Source organism: Panicum virgatum, chromosome 9K (assembly GCF_016808335.1).
Source record: "Panicum virgatum strain AP13 chromosome 9K, P.virgatum_v5, whole genome shotgun sequence".
In the NCBI taxonomy this organism is placed as follows: domain Eukaryota; kingdom Viridiplantae; phylum Streptophyta; class Magnoliopsida; order Poales; family Poaceae; genus Panicum; species Panicum virgatum.
In genome coordinates this window covers 27,586,519-27,608,377 of record NC_053144.1, presented here as the reverse complement: position 1 = coordinate 27,608,377, position 21,859 = coordinate 27,586,519, and the positions used below count along the sequence as shown (strand labels likewise).

The 21,859-nt window shown below is 39.0% G+C and overlaps 4 protein-coding genes and 2 long non-coding RNA genes across 6 annotated transcripts; 4 read left to right on the top strand and 2 right to left on the bottom strand.

Moving 5' to 3' along the window:
- Positions 1-2,413: 2,413 nt before the first annotated feature.
- On the top strand, positions 2,414-9,693 carry LOC120651081. Its single transcript, XR_005665921.1, has 3 exons — positions 2,414-2,470; positions 2,611-2,677; positions 9,370-9,693. It is a non-coding gene; the product is annotated as an uncharacterized LOC120651081 (long non-coding RNA).
- LOC120651080 (ATP-dependent DNA helicase PIF1-like) lies at positions 7,924-9,186 on the top strand. Its single transcript, XM_039928444.1, has one exon. It carries the CDS (start codon positions 7,964-7,966, stop codon positions 9,173-9,175), a length of 1,212 nt encoding a protein of 403 aa, XP_039784378.1. The 5' UTR covers positions 7,924-7,963; the 3' UTR covers positions 9,176-9,186.
- Positions 9,694-10,781: 1,088 nt separating the features above from the next.
- On the top strand, positions 10,782-13,383 carry LOC120647902. The gene is made up of 8 exons (XM_039924712.1): positions 10,782-10,967; positions 11,054-11,156; positions 11,248-11,375; positions 11,473-11,554; positions 11,660-11,792; positions 11,896-12,050; positions 12,207-12,730; positions 13,373-13,383. The coding sequence occupies exons 1-8, from the start codon at positions 10,838-10,840 to the stop codon at positions 13,381-13,383; spliced, it is 1,266 nt and encodes a 421-aa protein (XP_039780646.1). The 5' UTR covers positions 10,782-10,837.
- A 548-nt stretch (positions 13,384-13,931) lies between these two features.
- On the top strand, positions 13,932-14,379 carry LOC120651079. Its single transcript, XR_005665920.1, has 2 exons — positions 13,932-14,059; positions 14,151-14,379. It is a non-coding gene; the product is annotated as an uncharacterized LOC120651079 (long non-coding RNA).
- Positions 14,380-14,875: 496 nt separating this feature from the next.
- LOC120651078 (40S ribosomal protein S28) lies at positions 14,876-16,870 on the bottom strand. The gene is made up of 2 exons (XM_039928443.1): positions 16,852-16,870; positions 14,876-15,314 (listed from the first exon to the last, which is right to left on the bottom strand). The coding sequence occupies exon 2, from the start codon at positions 15,311-15,313 to the stop codon at positions 15,116-15,118; it is 198 nt and encodes a 65-aa protein (XP_039784377.1). The 5' UTR covers position 15,314; positions 16,852-16,870; the 3' UTR covers positions 14,876-15,115.
- An 840-nt stretch (positions 16,871-17,710) lies between these two features.
- Positions 17,711-21,646, bottom strand: LOC120651077. Its single transcript, XM_039928441.1, has 14 exons — positions 21,488-21,646; positions 21,360-21,404; positions 21,158-21,256; positions 20,647-20,757; positions 20,012-20,186; positions 19,826-19,882; positions 19,576-19,712; positions 19,421-19,480; positions 19,268-19,345; positions 19,067-19,137; positions 18,916-18,980; positions 18,449-18,525; positions 18,260-18,346; positions 17,711-18,161 (listed from the first exon to the last, which is right to left on the bottom strand). Exons 1-14 carry the CDS (start codon positions 21,563-21,565, stop codon positions 18,093-18,095), a joined length of 1,209 nt encoding a protein of 402 aa, XP_039784375.1. The 5' UTR covers positions 21,566-21,646; the 3' UTR covers positions 17,711-18,092.
- Positions 21,647-21,859: the final 213 nt, after the last annotated feature.

Below are 21,859 nucleotides of genomic sequence, written 5' to 3'. Positions count from 1 at the left end.
CAGAGGTGATAAAAAGAATAAAAACAGCAAGCCATTAACAAAGATTAATTCTACAGAAAGTTTTACTAAGGATTTGGTTCTCAAATTTTTACCAGAGACTAGTCCTGAGTTAAACATACTCCATAAAATTTTTCAAGATTTAACTCACTATGATAAAATAGTTATTCAGTTAACTTAACATGAGTTTGCATAAATTTCTCAAGATGCATTTGACCAGTATTGCATCTGAACTTTTTATCACAGGTAGAACATACTCTAAAAAAAATCATGCCCAAAAATAAAGATCAGAAACATTGTAGATTACTCAGAACAAAAATAGTAAATCTAGCCCTAAGATGCTAAGCATGATTATTTAACAAAGAAAAACTCCGCAACTGCAGCTCAAAATTTTTAGACAGGAACATAGAGCTAAAAAGAGACTCCAGAAATAAATATAGATTTTTCTGAGCATAAGAACTATATATGAGGAATTAAGTTGATTAAACCAGCATAAATCATGGTATATAGCACACGAACTCTAATAAATTTGAAATTTAGAGATTTGCAGGGATTCAGTGGCACAAGTCTGTAGTAAAATTTTCAGAGCAAGGTCATGTGTATATTTTCCTGAATTAAATCGAAAAATCTAACAACAGATTAGAGAATCTTGATTGTTCTAACATGATAACTGTTTTGGGTTGGTGTCATCTTTTTACTGTGATCTTAGCATTCCATTAGTGATAACATATCCAAAAATCAAGGTCATTTGATGGGTAGAACTTCATGAACATGCATAAGGTGGTTTTCTTATTCTTTTCCCTAGATTAAATTCGGTTGAGTTTCTGCAAATGTGAATGTTACAAAATTTGTAGATTTTGTTACAAGGACTCCAGATCAGTTGAGTTTGCATTTTTCTGTGATTTGTTTCGCATTTTAGAAGTTCACTGGTATACACTGTAAAACTTGCAGAGACACCCTTGAACAAAAAAAAGAAATTACAACCGGGTCCTTCGCCGGCCTTCTCCGCCGTGGCATCTTGCCGGTGGTGTTCTGCGGTGCAGGGCTTACCGGGGCTGCCACGGGGAGGCGCGTGGGGGAGAAAGGATCGAGGAACACCTACCCTGGTCGTCGTTTGAGCGTTTGGAGCACAGGTTCGAGCTCGTCGGCGTTGATGGCGGGTCGGTTGTTCGGTTCGCCGGCGCTGGAGGTGAAGGAGGGCTCGGGGTAGTGGAACAGGGCACGCACGAGCACCGCGTGAGCTCGTGGATGCTTCTGGGGTAGCTGTCGGGCTCGGTCTTCCCCGGAGCTGGCCGGTCCGCGGTGAGCCTGAGCTCGCCGGCGGCGGCGCAAAAGGGGAACGGCTTCGGGAGGGGGTTTGGATTCGATTCCGCGCGCGTGGAGCTTAACTGGGAGGTGGCGAAGCTGCTGCGGTGGTCGGAGGGGGCAATGTGGGGCTGGGCTAGCCGGCCCGCGCGAGCTGGATCTCGGCGGCCATGGCGGAGCGCCGGGAGGAGGAAGAAGGGGAAGAAGGGGCGCGACTGTCGGGTTCTGGGGGTCTTTATAGGCCAACGAGCTCCTGGGTGAGGAATGGAGTGACTGGGGGCGGTCGATTTGGCCTGGGCGAGTCGACGGCGAGCGGGCGGAGCGGCAGCGGCGCGGCGCATGGCTGGGGGTGTCGTGGCGGCTCGGGGAGCGGCCTGGGACGCGTGTGGGCGTGGGAGGGCGCCAAGGGGCGGGCCAGGTGGCGTGGAGAGGTTTCCCCGGGTCCATTTGGCCGCGGGCGCGCGGTGGACGAAGTCCACCGGCGGCGTACGGCGGGCGGCGCGAACAGAGCAGGCCGGGAAAGAGAGAGATGGAGATAAGGGCATATTTGTGATTTCTGAAATTCCAGGGACCTCTCGGTAAACTAAAATTATCTCCTAATTGGAGGGCTCAAATGGAAAAGTGTTGAATACCACTTTTGCATAACTTTTCAAGATCTACAACTTTTGTGTTATGCAAATTTTCATTTGAAACTTACATTTTGAACTATTGGTACATTTGCATATTTGCACAAAAGGACTTTAGTTTTATTCAGTTTTTGAATTGATTTTTGCTGAAGTTCAATTTAGCACATGTCAATTGAAACATCTCCCATGAGCCAACTAAATTTTTGTGCATATTTTTGAATTAACTTTTGAATAGCTTTTCACCCTTTTTCTTTCTCCTTTCATTTCTTATGCAATAACTGGTCTTTTATTTGAACCCTTCTCTTGAATTATTTTCCCAAATTTTCTTTTAACTTTAACTAAGGTGTATTGATTGGATTTAAAAGTATTGACACCTGAGGTGTCACAGAAACAGACCTAAAACCACCTGCTATAACATAATGCACTATCTTATAAATACTGATACTTCCAAGTGTACTTTTGTTTTACAGTTCACTGATCTCACTGCACATTTGTTCAGAGCTACTTACAACCTGGCAAACCCTATCTGCTTAAACAATGAGGTTCGTCCTACAAATTTTTATGGCAAGAGAAATATTACTCTTCTAATTGTATCTATGAACATAATATCTATTTTCTTCGAATTGCATCATACTGTTTCTGTTTAGATGTCGCTTCTCATATATGTTGAATTTGTTTATAGATCTACATTTCACTAAGGAGTACACTAGAAACCTTGTGACTTCAACGGAACGCCTAAAACATTGCTGGTAATTATTCAATAACACCACACTTTCTTCTTCATTCTTATATTTACTGAACTTTCAATTTGGTCATGCTTGGACAAATTATTCTCTAAGACATAGCAAGTTAATACGTAATGGTATATCAACACTCCTCAAACAAATCCGAACTCCGTACTATTATATTCATACTACTCCCTAACTAACCTACTAAGATCACCATTGTGTTGGTAAATACTATATATATATATATATATATATATATATATATATATATATATATATATATATATATATATATATGTATGTATATATATATGTATGTATATATATATGTATATATATATATACATATGTATATATACATATATATACATATGTATATATACATATATATATATATATACCCCGGACTGGCTATGATATCAAGCATATTGTCTCATATTGAATAACTAAAAAAACTACTATTGGCTACTATAATAGAGAGACCAGTATGTGTCTCTAACTCTTACACCTTTCCTCGCTCTTCCTTACTGTACAGTGGCTATATAATTAAACTTCTTACTACTAATATTACATTAACCACCATTATGAGTAATTACCTTATCTAACTACCTTTCCCCCTGTGCTTTTATTTTATTTGATTTTGTTTATTGTATCTTTTTTCCTTCTTTTCTTTTATTTTTCTCTTCTTTGTAAAAAAACCCCAGGAAGCAACACTGCCACATTGTACCAAGTACACCATGATCATAAAGGAGACTTCTCCGATAGCCTTGCTTCATGCTGCGGCCTCGGAATGCCACTTGGAATATGTGTCCCTCATCACTGAGATAGCAAGTGATGAAACAGTCCTATGCGGTGTCAAATTGGAACTGCCACAGAGAGAACTAATAGGCCCACGCCGTGAATTTTTTTTCTGGGAACCTGTTATTACCGAACCCTCCTTGGCATATGCAAAAGCATGCTTAAAAGCAGTATCATTCCTGCAGATCTTTTTCAATTTAAAAATAACAAACTATTATTGCGCTGGCATGCTTATCTATAGGGAACTGAACATAGAACATCAATATGAAATCATGGCATATAATTTTCCACTACCACAAAACCACACCACAGAGACAACCACAGTTAGCTTGCTATTTTCCCGAATAATTTATCCTAAAACTATTGCACACTAAAGATATCCATAAACACATCTACTCTTTTAAATTTTTGCCCCTCTCTTTAATGTGTAGTTGTATGTATTTTATTCTTGATTTCCCAATACTATGTAATATGTAATTCGATGAGAGAAGTCTTAAATATTCTTCCCTCATGTTTTGTATTTTTCCCCCTCTACTTCATACCTCCTTTTTATACTACTACTTATTTTCCCTCTTCTTTTACATTAATGATAGCTTCTTTGTCCTAAATACATATTTACATAGACTATTCTAAAAACATATATTACTACCATCTAAGTACTTTGCACTGCCAATTATAACATTCCAGATGTTACTAATGAGACATAGCCATTATATGCCAGTCCTAACAACAAATCTAATTGCTACTTATGTGCTTGCACAACTTACAGTTTATATACTCCACAGGAGTTAGAGACTGCAACTTTAAAAAATATATCCTGAAAAATATTCGAACAATGGCCACATCAAAGAATACATATACTGGAAATCCAAATGATCGTGGATGTTCCTCAAAACGACCACGAACACTTGCAGATACAGGTTCTTATGATCCTGTAATATCAACACCATCTGAATGTCGTGCCAAAAGGATCAAATTCTTAAAACAGAAACGCGCTGCTACAACAGGTATTGGTTGTGCGCTTTCTTTACCGGACATATGATTACATTCACCATTACTGACCATACTTACGCTTGACCTATCATTAGATCCTACATCTGAACACAATCTATCTCGCAAATGTGGATATTTCACACAAGAATACATCAATGCACTGAAAGGTATAAGATACTTTTCTACCTAATCTCCTATCAATTTCTTTAACAAAAACTAAATTTAGCAACTAACCATATTTATTTTCCTGACTACTTCTTCTGACCTTCAATCCTAATTTGGTATAACAATGATATCCTCATGTCCTTCACGAACAAAAAAAAGCATCCTGTCATGAAAGATCTTACTTGGGATCTCCTGATTATACATGCAAACATTGCCATGCCATATTCTGGTATGAAGAACGGATCAAGTCAGATTCTTCACGTCGGCAGAATATAATTACTTATAACTCTTGCTGCAAAGGCGAAAAAATAAAAATACCCCGGCCACGTGACCGTCCTGAACCTTTGGCTTCACTAGCAAGATTTGATGGTGATTCCAGAAGCACGAAATTTATACTTAATATCCGTCAATACAACTGTCTATTCGCTTTCACATCAATGGGAGCAAATATAGACAGATCTGTTAACGATGGCCGCGGTCCACCTATATTCAAAATACATGGCCAAGTACATCATTGTATTGGATCTTTGTTGCCTTGTGATGGATCTCCACCAAAATTTCTTCAGCTCTATATATATGATACTTCCAATGAAGTTCAGAATCGAATACAAGCTTTGCATCCAACTGATCAGGCTAATGAACATAATCCATTTGCAAAGCAATTTAGAGCTGCTCGAGATAGATTAAAAGATCATGAAAATGAGGAATTCATTATTAGAATTGTTGGTGCTGCTGAGGGTGATCCAATTCAATATAACTTGCCAAGCACAGATGAACTGGCTATGCTTGTTGTCGGCGATTTCTCTCTTGATAATTTCAAAAGAGATATAATAATACAGTCCAAATCTGGTAATCTACATCAGATTTCAAGTTTACACCCAGCTTACATGGCACTGCAGTATCCACTTTTATTTCCATTTGGGGAAAGAGGCTTCCAGATTGGAATTTTATATAACATTACTGAATCTGGAAGGCGCAAAAAAAGATGTACCATGACAATGCAAGATTATTATAGATACCATTTCCATTATAGAAAGGTACAACCAAATCCTTTTTTATGCTATGGACTTCTTTCCAGTCAAGCTAAGGTTGATGCTAGAGCTGCCATAGATGAAAATAGACTTTGGTATATATTACAAAACCAAGATAAATTTAGGATGGAAAATCTCCAGGGCATAGCAGATGCTGTTGGTCGTGGTTGCATTGATGGCAGTGAGATGGGTAAGCTAACTGTACTACCAGCCTCACACACTGGTGGCCGTCGCTATATGATACAAAACTATCATGATGGTGTCGCAATCTGCCGAGTTTTTGGTCCCCCCGACTTCTTTATTACTTTTACATGCAACATAAATTGGAATGAAATAAGCTTGGGGATTCTAGAACCAGGTCAAAAACCATCAGATAGAGCTGACATAGTTGTTCGAGTATATAATATGAAACTAGAAGAAATGCTTGATGATATTCGCAGTGGCAAAATATTTGGCCCTGTAGCAGCAGGTACGTCTAAATATTCTCCATACTTACTAATATTTCTTTACAGTAAGCTACAACCTAACTATACATTGTCTACATCTGCCTATATTCCTGATCCTTACTAACTTATACAAAAAATAAACTATGACAGCTCTACATACAATTGAATTTCAGAAACGTGGATTGCCTCATGCACATCTTATATTCTGGTTAATGGAGGACACCACTAATCCAACACCATCTTTGATCGACCGATTTATAAGTGCTGAGATTCCTGATCCAAATGAAGATCCCTTAGGATATGCTCTTGTAGCAGAACATATGATTCATGGACCTTATGGACCTCTCAATCCTAATGCCCCATGCATGAAAAATGGTAAATGCTCAAAAGGTTATCCCAAGCCATTTCAAACTGAAACCTCAATTGACCCAAATGGATTTGCCACATACAAAAGACCTGATAATGGTTGCTTTGTCCAGAAAGGTCCACACAGATTATCTAACCAATGGGTTGTACCTTACAATATGTATTTACTTAAGAAATTTCAAGCACATATTAACGTTGAATGGTGCAACAAAGGAATATTCATCAAATATTTATTCAAGTATGTCACTAAGGGACCATATTGTAGCAAAGCTTACTTTCAGCGCCTCCGAAATGGAGAAGACGTACCTGAAGATGAAAACACAAAGACAAGAAATGAAGTCAAAGAATATCTTGATTGCCGTTACATATGCGAACAAGATGCATGTTGGCGAATATATGGTTTCGATATTCATCGTCATTATCCTGCAGTGGAAAGATTACCAGTACATTTACCAGATGAGAACAATATTCTTTACCACATAAACGCTAACATGGCTCAAATTGCTTCAAATGACTTCTTGAAAAGAACTATGCTTACTGAATGGTTTGCAGCCAACAGAGCATATGAATCATCAAGAACTTTAACATATCTTGAATTCCCTTCAAAATGGCCTTGGGATTTACAAACAAGAACTTGAGAGCCTAGACAATCATCGAAAGGCAAAATAGGCAGACTTTATTATGTACATCCCTCCGTTGGTGAAAGATATTATCTTAGAATTCTACTTATGACTGTCAAAGGTGCACAAAGCTATGAAGATGTCAGAACATACAATGGAATAATTTATCCTACTTTTAGAGCAGCTTGCAATGCTAGAGGCCTACTTGGTAATGACCAGGAATGGTATCATGCTTTCGATGAAGCTGCAGCATGGGCCACATCAGCTCAACTTAGACAACTTTTTGTCACAATGCTTCTTTACTGTGAAGTTGCAGATGAATTTGCCTTCTTCGAAAAAGTTTGGAGGTTAATGGCAGATGATATTCAATACCAACTTAGAGAAAACATCAACAACAAATCATACACAATACCAGATTCCACACTAAGAGATTTCCTTCTTGATGATTTAACAACACTTTTCGCCCGTAACGGCGGAAACATTCGAGACCACAACATCCCTACAAGAAATAATCCATCTTCTTCTTTTCGGGGCAATCGTCTAATCCAAGAAGAGTTAAGTTATGATGCTGCTGATTTACTAATAAAATCTGAAGAAATGATGTCAAGCTTAAATGATGAACAGTCGTACGCTTTCAAAACAATTACATCTGCTGTTAATGAAAGCAGGCATGCCTTCTACTTTGTATCTGGATATGGTGGGACTGGAAAAACTTATCTATGGAACACTATTGTTACTTATCTACGAGGTAATCAGAAAATAGTACTAACTGTTGCATCTTCTGGTGTTGCATCATTGCTTCTTCTTGGTGGCCGTACAGCCCACTCCAAATTCAAAATACCATGTGATTTAGATGATGACACTATCTGTGATATCAAATGAGGAACTATGCTGGCAGAGCTTATTCAACAAACATCACTCATAATATGGGATGAAGTTCTTATGACACATAGAAGAGCTTTGGAAACACTTGATAGAACACTACGAGACCTATTATCTGTTACCAATCCTGAACTGCGTCACATTCCATTCGGTGGTAAAGTTGTTGTCCTAGGTGGTGATCCACGACAAATACTTCCAGTTATAGAAAATGGAACGAAAAACCAAATTATAGATGCTGCTATCATTAACTCTCCATTATGGTCTTCAATCACTATTCTTATATTACACAAAAATATGAGGCTACAAGCAACAAATTCAGATGCTGCATCACAAAAAGAATTATCTGATTTCAGTGAATGGGTACTATCTATTGGAGAAGGAAATGTGCCATCACAACTTCCAATTGATACTCCAGATGAAATGCTAGTGCCAATACCACAAGACTTTCTTATAAAAGATTACACTGAACCCATTCCTGCTATAGTTGATTCTGTGTATGCTGACCTGGCAAATCAATATAAAAATGTTGATTATTTAAAAACCAGAGCAATACTATGCCCGAAAAATGACATAGTTGATGAAATTAACACATATATAGTCTCCCTTCTTCCTGGGGAGATCAAGCAATATTTAAGTTGTGATAAAGTTGTCAAAGCACCGGACAGCCATGAATCATATGATATCTTATATCCAATTGAGCTCCTTAACTCATTAAATGGTTCTAACTTTCCAACTCATGAACTCAATCTAAAGGTGGGCGTTCCAATCATGCTTCTGCGCAATCTAAATCAATCGATTGGCTTATGCAATGGGACAAGACTAATAGTAACAGCTCTGGGTGATATGGTTATACAAGCTACAATTATGAGCGGCTCATTCGTTGGCCATAGTGTTCTCATCCCAAGGATACGACTAACACTAAAAAATCATAAATTACCATTTGTTCTTGAACGAAGGCAATTCCCAATAAAAGTATGTTATGCGATGACCATTAATAAAAGTCAAGGTCAGACATTAGCCACGGTTGGAATATATCTGAAAATGACAGTTTTCACTCATGGACAGCTCTACGTAGCAATCTCCAGAGTTACATCTAAGAAAGGATTGAAAATTCTTATTGAAGATGATAATGGAAATTATTGTGACACAACCAAAAATATTGTCTACCGTGAAGTATTAGCGGCAATGAATTGCCAAACAAACTACTCAGCAATATGAATCCAAATTTATATATGTAGTAACCTCCTTTTGACAGATTATTAACTAGGTAATTACACACATGTCCATATTTATGAACCTACTGCAGTTCATTTTCATTTCAAACTGTGTATGTACAGGAGACACAAAAACATATATACATGATACAATATCCAATCTATTCTCACAGTTACAATTTTCTCTCTCTTTTACAGATCAAGATGGTTTTCAGTCCACTCTCAAGTTTACAACCCAGAGACTGGCACAAGACAATCCATGTACGTGTTTGCAGAAAATGGGAATTCCATGGAAGCAATGAAAATGGTCCACTACAACACATTGATATGGTTCTTGTCGACAACAAGGTAAACCAACCACTCATCATGTTAGATGCATGCTTTTTTACCCCTTTAGAGTTATAGCAAATGCATACCTGCCTTGGTAATGTGGATTATTTATGCCAACACTGTTGGACCACATAATCTCAAGTGTTCCTGTTTTGTGTTATCTACCTATTTAAACTGTTGGCAACAAAACTTTGCATGCATTCCATCATGTATCAGTGTATTGCAGACCTGGCTTAGAATCTTGTAGTGTCAACAAGATCAAGAGCCTCCTCACGGCCTGTTCGGCTGGGTACAAGTGGCTGGAGCAGCAGCTCCACCCCAGCCAGAACCACCCTGCCTATCCCCCGCTGCTCATCCATCAGTCAGCTCCATCATCAACTTAAACCCAGCTATTTATGATGAGCCGAACAGGCTATCAGTCCTCACCCATATATCATTCAGTTGGATAACCCCTTATCCAAAACCCTAGCAACAAACAATTGACTGTTAATATAATCGATGAATATAGGATAAATGCATGTAATCAGCTGCACCATTATACATTCCATCATTCCAGATGACCTTCTAGTGCCTTCATTCATCTGAACTAGTTGATACCATGCTAAGCTATCCTCCATATGCTATTATGGTAATTAATCTATTTTTTATAGGATGGAGTCATCATATACCTTCCTGGATGCGCAAATGCACTTCATTTAAGGAAAAAAAATGTTACAGGCCATTTCCAATTATACTGTGTAACAAAATATTTGGTTTGTGCATTGTTCATTAAACAAAATCCTTCAGAATCCAAAACTAGAGCTTTACTTTTATGTTATAAGAAAATTTCTTGGACTGTTCTTTGTTTCAAATTTCAGAAATCTGTAGGTGATTCTTCCTATTTGCAATAATTGAGCAACATATTTTGCTTTAAGCAAACTTTAACAAAATATGGACCTTTCAGATCCATTTTTTTGTGACACATAGACACATTGTGATGCCAGAGTTGTCTTATGAGGATGTCCCTCTAAGATTCTGTTTGATATTATGGTGACACTTCCAAAACTATCTCTTTCTAGAAAAGATATTTGAAAATATGTATGTTTTCATGGATAGCTCATCATTACGAAGATGAAATAAGCAGAATAATAATAATCTTTAATTTCATACAACACCTAGAACTAATACCACTATATTTTTTTTGTGCTCACTTACACGGAAATACCATGTATGCTGAGATACCTGCAAAAGAAGCAGACAAGCTAGGACCTATGATACAAGTGGACAGAACCTATGTTATAGCTCGCTTCAAAGTTTGCAATGCAAAAAAAATTTCAAATCTGTCCCAGGTCCCTATATGCTAGAATTCACCTGCCATACCAAAATTAGTGCTGCAACCGAGCAAATAACTGGGCCTAAATATATCTACAACCTGACTCCTTTTGAAAAACTCCCAGAATTCATCAATGACACCAAAAAATTCCATGGTTAGTGTCTATACTAAATTATCTGCTCTACTTTATAAGATACATTTATATGCCAACTCTAATTTTGACTGATTTTCTATTGGCAGATATCCTTGGCATTATAACAAAAATCAATGAACCAGAGTGGATTCCCTTCTCCAATCAGCCTAATCCTTCCCTACGACGTGACATCAGGTTGACATATGGATGGTAAGCAACTCATCGAACAAAAAATATGGCATTGTTAATTTCGTACATATTCCACATTAAAGAAAACAAAAAAATAACATATTGTCATCAGTGGCCAAGAGATAAAAATGGCAATTTGGGGTTCAAAAGCAACACAATTTAATCTCCCTGAAGATCCAAATATGGAAGACAGACTAGCTATAGTGCTATTCACAGGATGTCTAGTGAAATACTATCAAGGTATGTCATTCTCCAATCCTATAATATTTATTAAACATATTTGTCGACATAGTATTTGTATTACTAAATAACATTGCCAAAAATATTATCCCTGTAGAAAATTTTTATGTTAGTGGGTACTCTGCATGCCATTGGTATATCAATCCTGACATACCAGAAGCAGCAAGCCTACTAAACAGGTATAAAAAATATATATTACTTTCCCTACACATATATATATCAACTTATCACATTGTTCCATATATACTTACTTCAAACTCTATCTGTACACTATACTGCTGTAGAACACATGGACAATCTTACAAGATTAAAAGATCCGGCATTCCAATTGCTGAACAAAGCCAACCAGAACCTCCACCTGTAGCTGATTTTCTCACGCTACACGAAATGGAAGCTATAGACCCATACGAGTTTCCGGTAATATATATTCTAATATACAATTCCAGCAAGAAATATTTACCTCCAAACTCCATTGTCTAAACTGAAAGTTAAATCTAATATCAACCAATTGCTTATGCAGGCAACTGGATGCCGATGCACTGTTACAATTGTCCGTTTAGTTGAAACACAAAATTGGTGGTACCCAGCTTGCAACTTATGCAAAAAATCATGCTTACCAGAAGGTTCATCTTACAGGTGTCCAAAATGCAACATATTGGACATGTACACATACAAGTAAGTTTACACATGTCATTGCATGCTTTTTCATTCCAATTACAATTAATATTTCCTCTCCCTCTCGAACAGCAACATGTTATTACTTATTTTAATAGCTACTATATAGACACATACATATTTATTGGTACCACACTAAAATACAATTGCAATTAGATACAAGCTGCCATTTTTTGCTTCCGATGGAACTGAAGAATCAGAGATGATTGCCTTCGCTGCTGTTGCTCAATCCATAGTTGGCAAACCAGTTGAAACTGTGATGAGATCAATAAGAAATAGAGACAACATTCCTCCTGATATTGCTGCCATTGTATCCTCAAAATTCACCTTCTCTGTCGCAATGGTAGAATCTAGCTTCAGTAAACCAAAAAAATCCTACCAAATCAACAGCATATTGCACAATTATGGAAAACAACGTGCTCTACCATTCCACGGTCCAAATCAAGCTCAACTGTCAAATGAACATAACCAATTATCTGCCCAGCCTAGTGCAAGTACTTCTCCATCATACATTCCTCCTGGTAGTTCTCAAAATCCTCTCCATGAAACTCCAACCAAAATACTACCACTAGACATATCATGTAAGTTCAGAACTTTCTCCATGTTTTCACACTTTATATATAAATTATATAAATTTATATATAAATTCCTAAAAACAGCAATGGAGATGACAGTATCATGTAAGTTCAGAACTTTCTCCATGTTTTCACACTTTATATATAAATTATATAAATTTTCTGTTATTGACAAGTTGCATTAATCTGAACATAAAACTTTAACCAGTGATCCTACACCATCAATTGAAGAAAAGTCAGTAAAGAAAAGACTGCACATTTCAGAAAGAGATGAAGAAAAGATATGCATCTACATAATTGTATTAGAACAGCATCAAATTTTAGTTGTCCTAACACCTAAATTTGACAACAACAAAAAATATTTGATCCCTGTATTAATAATTTACTAGAATGGAGAAGAACCATATTCTGAAACAACTCCTAACCAAGAGATAGCTCAACAAACAAATCTTAAGAGGCAAAGGTACTATACAATTTACAACTATATTAGTTCTTGCTTATATATTTTACAATTACTTCTATTCTTAGGATTAAATTTAATGTATGCATTTGCCATACAAGGATAGCCACTAACAATTGTTAGTATCAAACTAGAGTGTCTATATACTTAACAAATGCACATACACAACCAGCACTTATAAATATTAGAAAAAAAAGTAATGCCTCCTACTGACTATGCAAAAACAAACTCATATTGGTCTCAACCATACTAACTGGATCATATCTGCAAAATCTTTGACTTGCTAGATTCTACTTAATGCATGATCTATATTAGCACCATTAACATAGCTTATGATATGAAAATAATATGATTCAGACTTAGTTTTTTTTAGATCTATGACATATTAATATTGAGAGCTTGTAAATGACTTTATGTTTGCATACTATTGAGAGATCCTATGGTTTTAAGTTATTAAGAGCTCCTATATCATTGTTCTCAAAGAAGCTAACTGCATCTACAGATAATAAGATTCAAGGATCCATTCATGGTGACCACAGCTTTGGTTGCCCTGGTTTCCATAGCTTATGTTTTATCATGTTACATAGTTGGTCCATTCGATATATAGATTGGTCATGCTATTACATCCTGAAAATTCCGACATTATTTAGAACATTCTAAATTTAAAACTCTGAAAAAAAAGGTTTTATGCAGTCAGTTTATTTTATGTGTTTAATTGATAGGTCACCAACATATACATGATAAATTATATTAACCCTTTATCAATTAATAGTACGCAAACAAATCACCGATCAGCACTAAGAAGTAAAACCATAGTTATCAACATTCAGAATTTTGAATTTTATACTACTTACACATTCTACACCATAAATCACCAGCAACGTGCAGCGAACAGCGGCATCACCTGCAGAAAAGATCAGTTCCTCTAGAAGCTCAAAGAGCCCTAAGAAATGACAAGATCAGCATTTAGTCAGGTATATTACTTTACACTAGCAAACTACACAATAACATACACAAGATTTCCTTCTTAATTTCTTGACTGATACCATAAATGCTTTATTTCAGCTTTCCCGGCCTTACCACCGGACACTACCTAGCAACCAAAACTCGACGAAGCAGTGGCAGCGCCAGAACTTTGATCTTGCCAATCAAAATTAGAAAATAGAGTACTTATATATAAACTAATGTTTGTCAAACCATCAGTATGGTAGTCGTATATCGTATACCTAACTATTTGCAGAACTGAACACCTTGCATACACTAGCTATAATGAGACATAATACTTTTATGTGTACATACTGCATGCACCTACTATTTAACTTAGATACGCACATTTCCATTACACAATTAAAATTCAAGTTAGACACACAACGATAGCGTGCCAAGGGCGCGCGCAAAGTACTCGTGACGACAAATTTAGCAACAAAGCAGACGTTACCATCAAACAGAGGTGGCGTCATGACAGATGACACTATTTATAGGTTGATTGTAAAACAATGTTCTTGAAAAGTTTTTAAGAACATGAGCTCCGTTGAAAGATCTAGGATGCTAAACATTGCACACAAATCCCACATTAAAAGCAACAAGCATCGAAGCAAATGATCCCGTACATGATGGCGTAACTCATAAACTTACATTATTTGACAAAAATCCAACAAGCACCCCATGACACAACCTCTGACTACACACCCTAGTGACAAACTAACCACCACGCAAATTAGACAGTTCCCGGACAACCAAACCAAACAATTTGGATTTGTAGTTGACAGTAAAAGTTCAGATTTTAGTCATACAAACCATTCATTGTTGTTACCCAAGATAGCAACAAAATCATGTCACGCATCAAGTGCACTTAAATTCATTCAGGCAATAACAGACCAAAACTTGCAATAAGACGAGTGCTTAAATTACAATTCGATTGCTTAAGCCCATTCTCCATAGCCTACTCAAAGGACAAGGTAGCATTGTTCAATAACTTGATACGAAAGCAGTACAGGAATGGCCAACAACTGGCGCGACCACCAGCTGCTTCAGCGCAGCCTCCTGGCCTCCCTCTCAGACTCGAGGAGGGTGAGGATGTCACCCTCACGGACAGGGCCCTTGACGTTCCTCATGATGAGACGGTTCTGGTCGTCCAGGAACTTCACCCTGACCTGGGTCACCTGACCCCTGGAGCCAGTGCGGCCCATCACCTTCACCACAACAGCAAGCTTAACCTGGGTATCCATACTGCACCAACAGAATTGATTTCAATTAGCCAAGGAAGACATGGAAATATTTAGTTTTAGTAATTAAATTTTACACATTCAGGGGCAAAGCTCATAATAACAACTAACAACTAGTTTGAAGTAATTGAATGAAGTCCCAATTTTATGGGTCCATGAATCAAAACCATAGCAAAAACTGACCAACATAAGAGTGTAATGTGTTCAAATATTCATGTGCAGAGCCTAGCTAGATCCTGCACACAATTTGTTTTGTAAAATTAAATACTAGCTGAGAGGGTAATCAAACTGCCAAGACTGCATAATACAACATTTCATCACCCAGCAAGATTTAAATAAATGCTTAAAATGAGTAAATTTAATTTCGAACATAAAATTGCATCTCTCTGCAATGACAAATAGCAGGGACTGAACTAGTCAGCTGATACCGACAAATTCACAGCTCCAAACAGCAAACATTCTATCTAACCAGGTCAAGTCATTAGCAATTCATATGAAAACAAAATAGCAGAACCAAAAGAAATAAATAATAAAGTAATAAGATCTCTATCACAATGCTGATACCACAACAATGTGAACAGATCTCCCCACCTGCCCACAAAGCTCCTGTTCAGTTGGCTGGCTGGCAGGGCTGGCTAGCTGGCAGGCAGTGTTGCGAGCGAGCACGGCAGGGAGCGAGATCAGCCACCTGCCCAGCAGATCAGCCACCAGTCCAGCGGATCAGCAATCCGAACGGGGCGTAAATCCCCACGGACACAATCTTATTTACAATAATGCTGCCAGCAGCGGATCCAATATAGATGCCTGGGTAACACCCAACTATTTTGCCCAAAAAATCTGAGTATGCAACAGGTATATGGGTATGTATGATCTAGTTGGGTCAAATCAAATGCAGTCCTTGCAGCCTCAATTCCCCATAGGCTCATTTCCGCAGCTAGTACACAACTTGACCGACGTGGATCGATCCCAGCACTCGCTCCATCCCTGTCGCCGTCGCCCATCTCTCAATACCTCCCCCCCCCCCCCCCCCCCCAAATCACCTTTCTTTTCTTCCCAAAACCCTAGCCGCACGGCATACGGCGGCCAGCGATTGCTGCCGTGCAGGTCGAGAATCCGCCACTTGGCGGCTGGCAGGAGGCAGCAGCAGGCGTATGCTCGGCTGCTGGGTAGCGTGCCTACGTCACGGGCACGGCAGGCCAGAAGACGCGCGGCACCGCCTGTGGTAGCAGGCCGCGGGCGAGCAACGGCACAACGCAAGCGCATGGCCCTAACGAAACGGCCAGGAGCCAGCTGAGAGCACCCCCAGCTCGTCTTCCCCGCCTTGGATGAAATTCTAGTTTGGAAATACCCAACTCCCAAATCCTGGATCCGCAACGCACAAACACACCGACTACGGCCAAGCTAGCATCTGGATACGAAAGGATCGGTAATACCCAACTCCCAAATCCTGGATCCGCAACGCACAAACACACCGACTACGGCCAAGCTAGCATTTGGATACGAAAGGATCGGTGAAACGAAGTTGATCAGAGGGCACGAACCTTTGTCCGGTTGCTGGTCACGGCGACTGCTGCGACGGCGGCGGCGGCGGGAGAAGTCGTGTGGAGAGAGGAGGCAGAAGCAAAACCCTAGGCTCGTCGGGTATTATATATAGAGGGGGCTGGGGAAGAAACTAATTGGGCCGAGCCTTGTGAGCCAACACAAAGACATGGGCCTGGTGCATTTCGTGAACTTCTATCTGTTTATGTCCTCTCAAAAAAAAAAAAATCTGTTTATGTGCATCTCTCTCTCAATTTTTTTAGAAAGGATCTCTCTCAATAAATAGAGGCCATGTTTGGTTGCCCCTTGAAAAAAATTTCGAAAAAAAATGAATATATGCATGGAGTAATAAACAAAATTTATTTGTGAAATTTTTTCACATACAAGTACAACTTTGCAAGCTGAGCCTAATTAATTCATGATTTGCAACATCTAATCATATGGTCAAAAGCTTCATTAGCTACAGCAAATGCTACAGTACCATAATTGTGGATGTGGTTTTATAATTAGACTTTATTTAATACCTCTAATTAGTGGTCAAAAGAGTGAAAAGTTTTCGCAAAAACTTTTTCACAGGCAACCAAACACGGCCAGAAATTTCATCTTTATCTATATCTCTATCTCTATTTATTTTAAAGCAAACAATAGTTCTTTGATCTATCAATCGAAATCCTAATCAGAGTCCGAATAAATCAATCCAAATTCTAATTGAAACCCGGACAAATCAATCGAAATCCTAATCGGAACATGGATAATCAATATCTCGCACAATCATAGCACGGCTTGTATAAGAAGTGAATGGACACAAAGTTAATGATATTACATAGATCTATTATATTATCCGTAACAACGCACGGCTAGTGAGAAGTAAAAGAAGGATGTTATAGTTTTTGGCCCATATGTTACTCTTTGTGTACAGGATCACCTGTAAGACTACAAATAGTTTTGCCTTCACGAAATAAAGCAATTTTCGTGCAAAGTTGAAGGAGCGACGCTGGACGAACTGCAACTTAGTAATATATACCGTTGACACAGCGAGTTGACAGAACTTAAGACGAGCAGAAAATATCTCAAAGTACGTGTCCTATTCCTATACCGCTCTGTAGTGGCTACCTAAACCGCTGGATACACATGGATGATCAACTGAGTACAAGATAAATATGCAGCACATATCGATAGCTTTGTGTATCCTAATTCACGGTGAAAGAAGTGAAGGGATGAGGGGTGGATCCCAATTGCAGGGTCAGGGTTGATTCCCCGAGTCGAGCTCTGGATTCACAGAATCTGTTGGCTTCGTGGGAGATAAATCACCCTGCAAAACAGCAAATTCAGCCAACTAGCACGATAGGCTGTTGAGCTATCAGGTGTTAGTAGTATATTGCGCAGTAAGGGGCATAAGATGGCACGTACCATGACAATGTCTTCTTTAGTCTCAGGAAGGCAGTCAGCTTTTTCTGTATTCGCTGCTACTGGCTCTGGAGATGGCAATGAACCAGACTACAAGCATGAAGATAATTCAGTTTGTTCATATGGTGGAAATGGGGCTTTTTTTCTCATGATAGACAGACAATAGAATAATTGAGTCGTAAGGCTACTTACCTTGAGGAAGTTTGGGCTTTGTACTTGCATGCTGCCTGGACTGAGTTCTAACTGACCGTCTACATTTTGAGCGGTGGCTGTAGAAAATATAGAGAGAAAAATATAGCTTACACAAAATCACAGAAATCAGAAACAATAAGTGGAAGCAAAGAATATTTATAGGCTACAATGCAGTCTGTCCAAGGAATGGCTAATCCTATAGTTCTGTCCAAGGATAACATGCCATGTGCAAACTGGATATAAATCTGAACAATGTCTTTGATAGACCAAAAAGGTGGATTTTACAACATGTGGAGAAAGGAAATTCAGAAGATTAGGAACTAAGGAATGATTGCAGGAACGAAATATAAGCTTATGACAATGACATCCACATTTCACCTAAGATTCAGTGAGCTCTTCAATACCTCATGGTATGCCCCCAAAAACAACCATAAGAACGAACAAACACTTTAAAAAGGAGGACTTGCCTGCTTCCTCAATTGCAGTTACCAAGTTGTGCTCATTGGCTAGACCACAATGTGTGCCTAGAATGCTAATGGTTTCACCAAGTAGCATATGTCAGGACAGCAACCAAAAAAAAAATTAATACCATGAGCACTGAATGTTTAATCTGCTCACCTTTCAGGCTGCCCATTATTCACATCCTGTACATCCTGACTTACACAATTTGCTGGAAAGCTCTTCATTCTCTATATACAATTAGGAGATCATGAATGAACAACATTAGCTATGGGCATGAAGAAACAAAAGCTGTTGCACGATCGATATGTGTACAGCAAAAATGGCATTCAAGTTTTTAATTTGATATCTACAACTTACCTCATGCCCAATACTACTGAATAAATCTTGAAATTTCTGTAAAGCGATCTCCATGTTGTGAAGCTCCACATGCATTGCCTGCATAAATACCATGCACAATCAATTTGGGTCTTCAACGCAAGTGGAAATTTGCAATATTGGTAATAGAATTACCTTCTTCCCTGAAGTTAATCTCTCAATAATATCATCTTTCACCAACAAAGCTTTCTTAAGGTAATATCATTAAGGTACTAAACAACCAATGTCGTGATTTTGATAAAAACTGGAGAAAAAATATATGCAATTTATTTAACTTAGTTAACGGATATTTCTTCCAAATGGGGCTGGAAACTATTGTTAAGCTTCTCAGCCTCAAGTTGATCTTCCAACTCATATATGATCCTTGCTCTACTCCGGAGTTCACGCTGGTAAGCACTTATTTTGCTTTCCAAGAAATTAAGTTTCTCTGCATAAATGAAACATGAGAGTTACTGCAAAATAGAAGATAAAAAAAAGAATACACTGCCATCATATGGAAATCACAATCAGATCAAGCAAGACTACAAGAAGCAACCATACCTACAACATCTTTCTCAAGCTCAGAAATCCTTTGGACCTTATCCTTCAAGTCAGTAACTGGAATAACAGTGAAGTGAGAGTGATGTACAATCGGAGAATCAAGGACACATAATAATAAAAATGAAATTGAATGGCCAGATGATGGGAATGGGAGAATGTAAGGGTCAAGTGTGATCATAGCCATACCTACATTTTCCTTCTCACCAACCAAACAATGCACATCACCTAGTACTTGTTTCACCGCCGAAACTTCCTTTTCTATTGAACTAAACAAAACAAGATGAGAATTCAACTTCTCTGAAATTACAGCAATCTGCTTATCCTTCATCTGGATGGTCCATTGCAAAGAACAAGTAGAGTCCTGCCTACAAACACCGTGTATGAGCCAAATGTCAGTCTGTTTACATACAAGGTATGATTCAGAACGTAAGCTAAAATCTCTAAATAAAAAGGAAATCAAATAGTGTAAATTGCATGAAAGTAAATGTGGTGTAGCATTTTATCCAACCAATGTACAAATATTTATCAATGAAAAAAAAGAAATATTTAAGCTGTTAACCATACATACAAGCCTGAAACAGAGCTGTAAATCTACTGTATTATATATAGTTTTAGTTTCAGAAGATATCAATGCAGATGATGATTGTAAAAAAAATACTCAGTGGATTAACTGAAAGCAACTTTCATAAATGTGCAATTGGTTGGAAGGCCTAAATAAACACAGCATCAGTATCAATTAGAAAGAAAGCATGCAAATGAATTCAACTAAACAGCAGTGGTAGCCCAAAAGAAGCAGAAAAACATAAAGGGTGAATACCTGCCTCATAATGTTTTATAAAAGCCTCCCTTGATTGAAGCAGCGCCTCCATGCTTTCTTTCAAGCTATTCTCGTTCTTCTCCAGCAGCTCATTCTCATTTTCGAGCAACTTTATCTGTACAGAAGCACAACAATTGTAACTACCAACTATGATGCCAATAGAATGAATAGATACAGAACAGCATTGTCAACTAGCTTCATACATATAGAAAGATGACACTGATCTGTAAGCAGTGGTACACCGTACACACAAGATCACTATTGTCCAAAATCATGAGTTTCTAGGACTTGAAAGTGTGCATATCGTTGAAAGCGCCCAGCAGAGATAGCAACAAATGAGCCCCAGAGAATAATTAACAATGCAGCGTAACTTGAGCCTAGCGAGGAACTGTTGTCCCACAACAACGCAATCTCAATCTAAAACCTGACACAGCAATAACAGCGATATCAAATCGGAAGGCTTGGCCCAGCCAAGCAACGCATCATCTGGGGGAGAAATGTCACGGAGCACGAACCCTAGCCTCGAGCTTCCGCAGCGCGTCGTCCCGCGCGGCCACCTCCGCGCGCAGCTCCCGAGCCTCCCTGCGGTGCTCCTCCGCCGCCGCCTCCCACCTCTGCAGCCAAAGCATCAGAGTCCATCTGCGGGGGGAAAAAAACAACCCAAAGCCACGCTAGGACCCGAAACTCCGAGAGACGCGTGGCAGGGAGAGGGGGCACCTGGCCGGCGTCGCGGAGCTCCTCGCGGGCTCCGCGCTCCCGCTCCTGCGAATGGGACACGGGGCCGATGGTTAGGTCATGGGTCTAGAAGGGTCGGGAAGGCCAGGCGGGGTGGACGATCGGCTCACGCGGAGGAGGCGGAGCTCGGAGACGAGGGCGAGGAGCTGCAGCTGGAGCTGCGTCAGCGCCGCCGCCTCTGCCTCCATGGCGCCGCGCCGGGGACGGTGAGGGAGCTCGGGTCCCGATGATCCAACGGTATGCTCCGCTCAGCTTTGGCACTGCGGAAGCTTTAGGCGGAGGCCCACTCAAACGGTGGGCTGGACTGTTAAAAACAGGCCCGTGCGGGCTGAATGGCTGATCAAGCAACGGCGCTAAGCTTCATTCAGCGTAGCCGTAGCCTCCTTTGTTTAAAATCCATTGAAATGTTATCATTCTTTCGTAGACAAATGGTTTCATTTCACAAAAATCACAAATTCTATATCGAAATGTTGACATTCCGA

Excerpts from the sequence above, each read along its gene's own strand:
- LOC120651080 (XM_039928444.1), top strand. The coding sequence starts at position 7,964 with ATGCTGGCAGAGCTTATTCAACAAACATCACTCATAATATGGGATGAA.
- LOC120647902 (XM_039924712.1), top strand. The coding sequence starts at position 10,838 with ATGCTAGAATTCACCTGCCATACCAAAATTAGTGCTGCAACCGAGCAA. Across the intron at positions 11,157-11,247 it reads ATCAGGTTGACATATGGATG|TGGCCAAGAGATAAAAATGG; the intron begins GTAAGCAACTCA and ends TATTGTCATCAG. Across the intron at positions 12,051-12,206 it reads TTGGACATGTACACATACAA|ATACAAGCTGCCATTTTTTG; the intron begins GTAAGTTTACAC and ends AATTGCAATTAG.
- LOC120651078 (XM_039928443.1), bottom strand. The coding sequence starts at position 15,313 with ATGGATACCCAGGTTAAGCTTGCTGTTGTGGTGAAGGTGATGGGCCGC.
- LOC120651077 (XM_039928441.1), bottom strand. The coding sequence starts at position 21,565 with ATGGAGGCAGAGGCGGCGGCGCTGACGCAGCTCCAGCTGCAGCTCCTC. Across the intron at positions 21,257-21,359 it reads AGCTCCGCGACGCCGGCCAG|AGGTGGGAGGCGGCGGCGGA; the intron begins GTGCCCCCTCTC and ends CTTTGGCTGCAG. Across the intron at positions 20,758-21,157 it reads TGCGGAAGCTCGAGGCTAGG|ATAAAGTTGCTCGAAAATGA; the intron begins GTTCGTGCTCCG and ends GCTTCTGTACAG.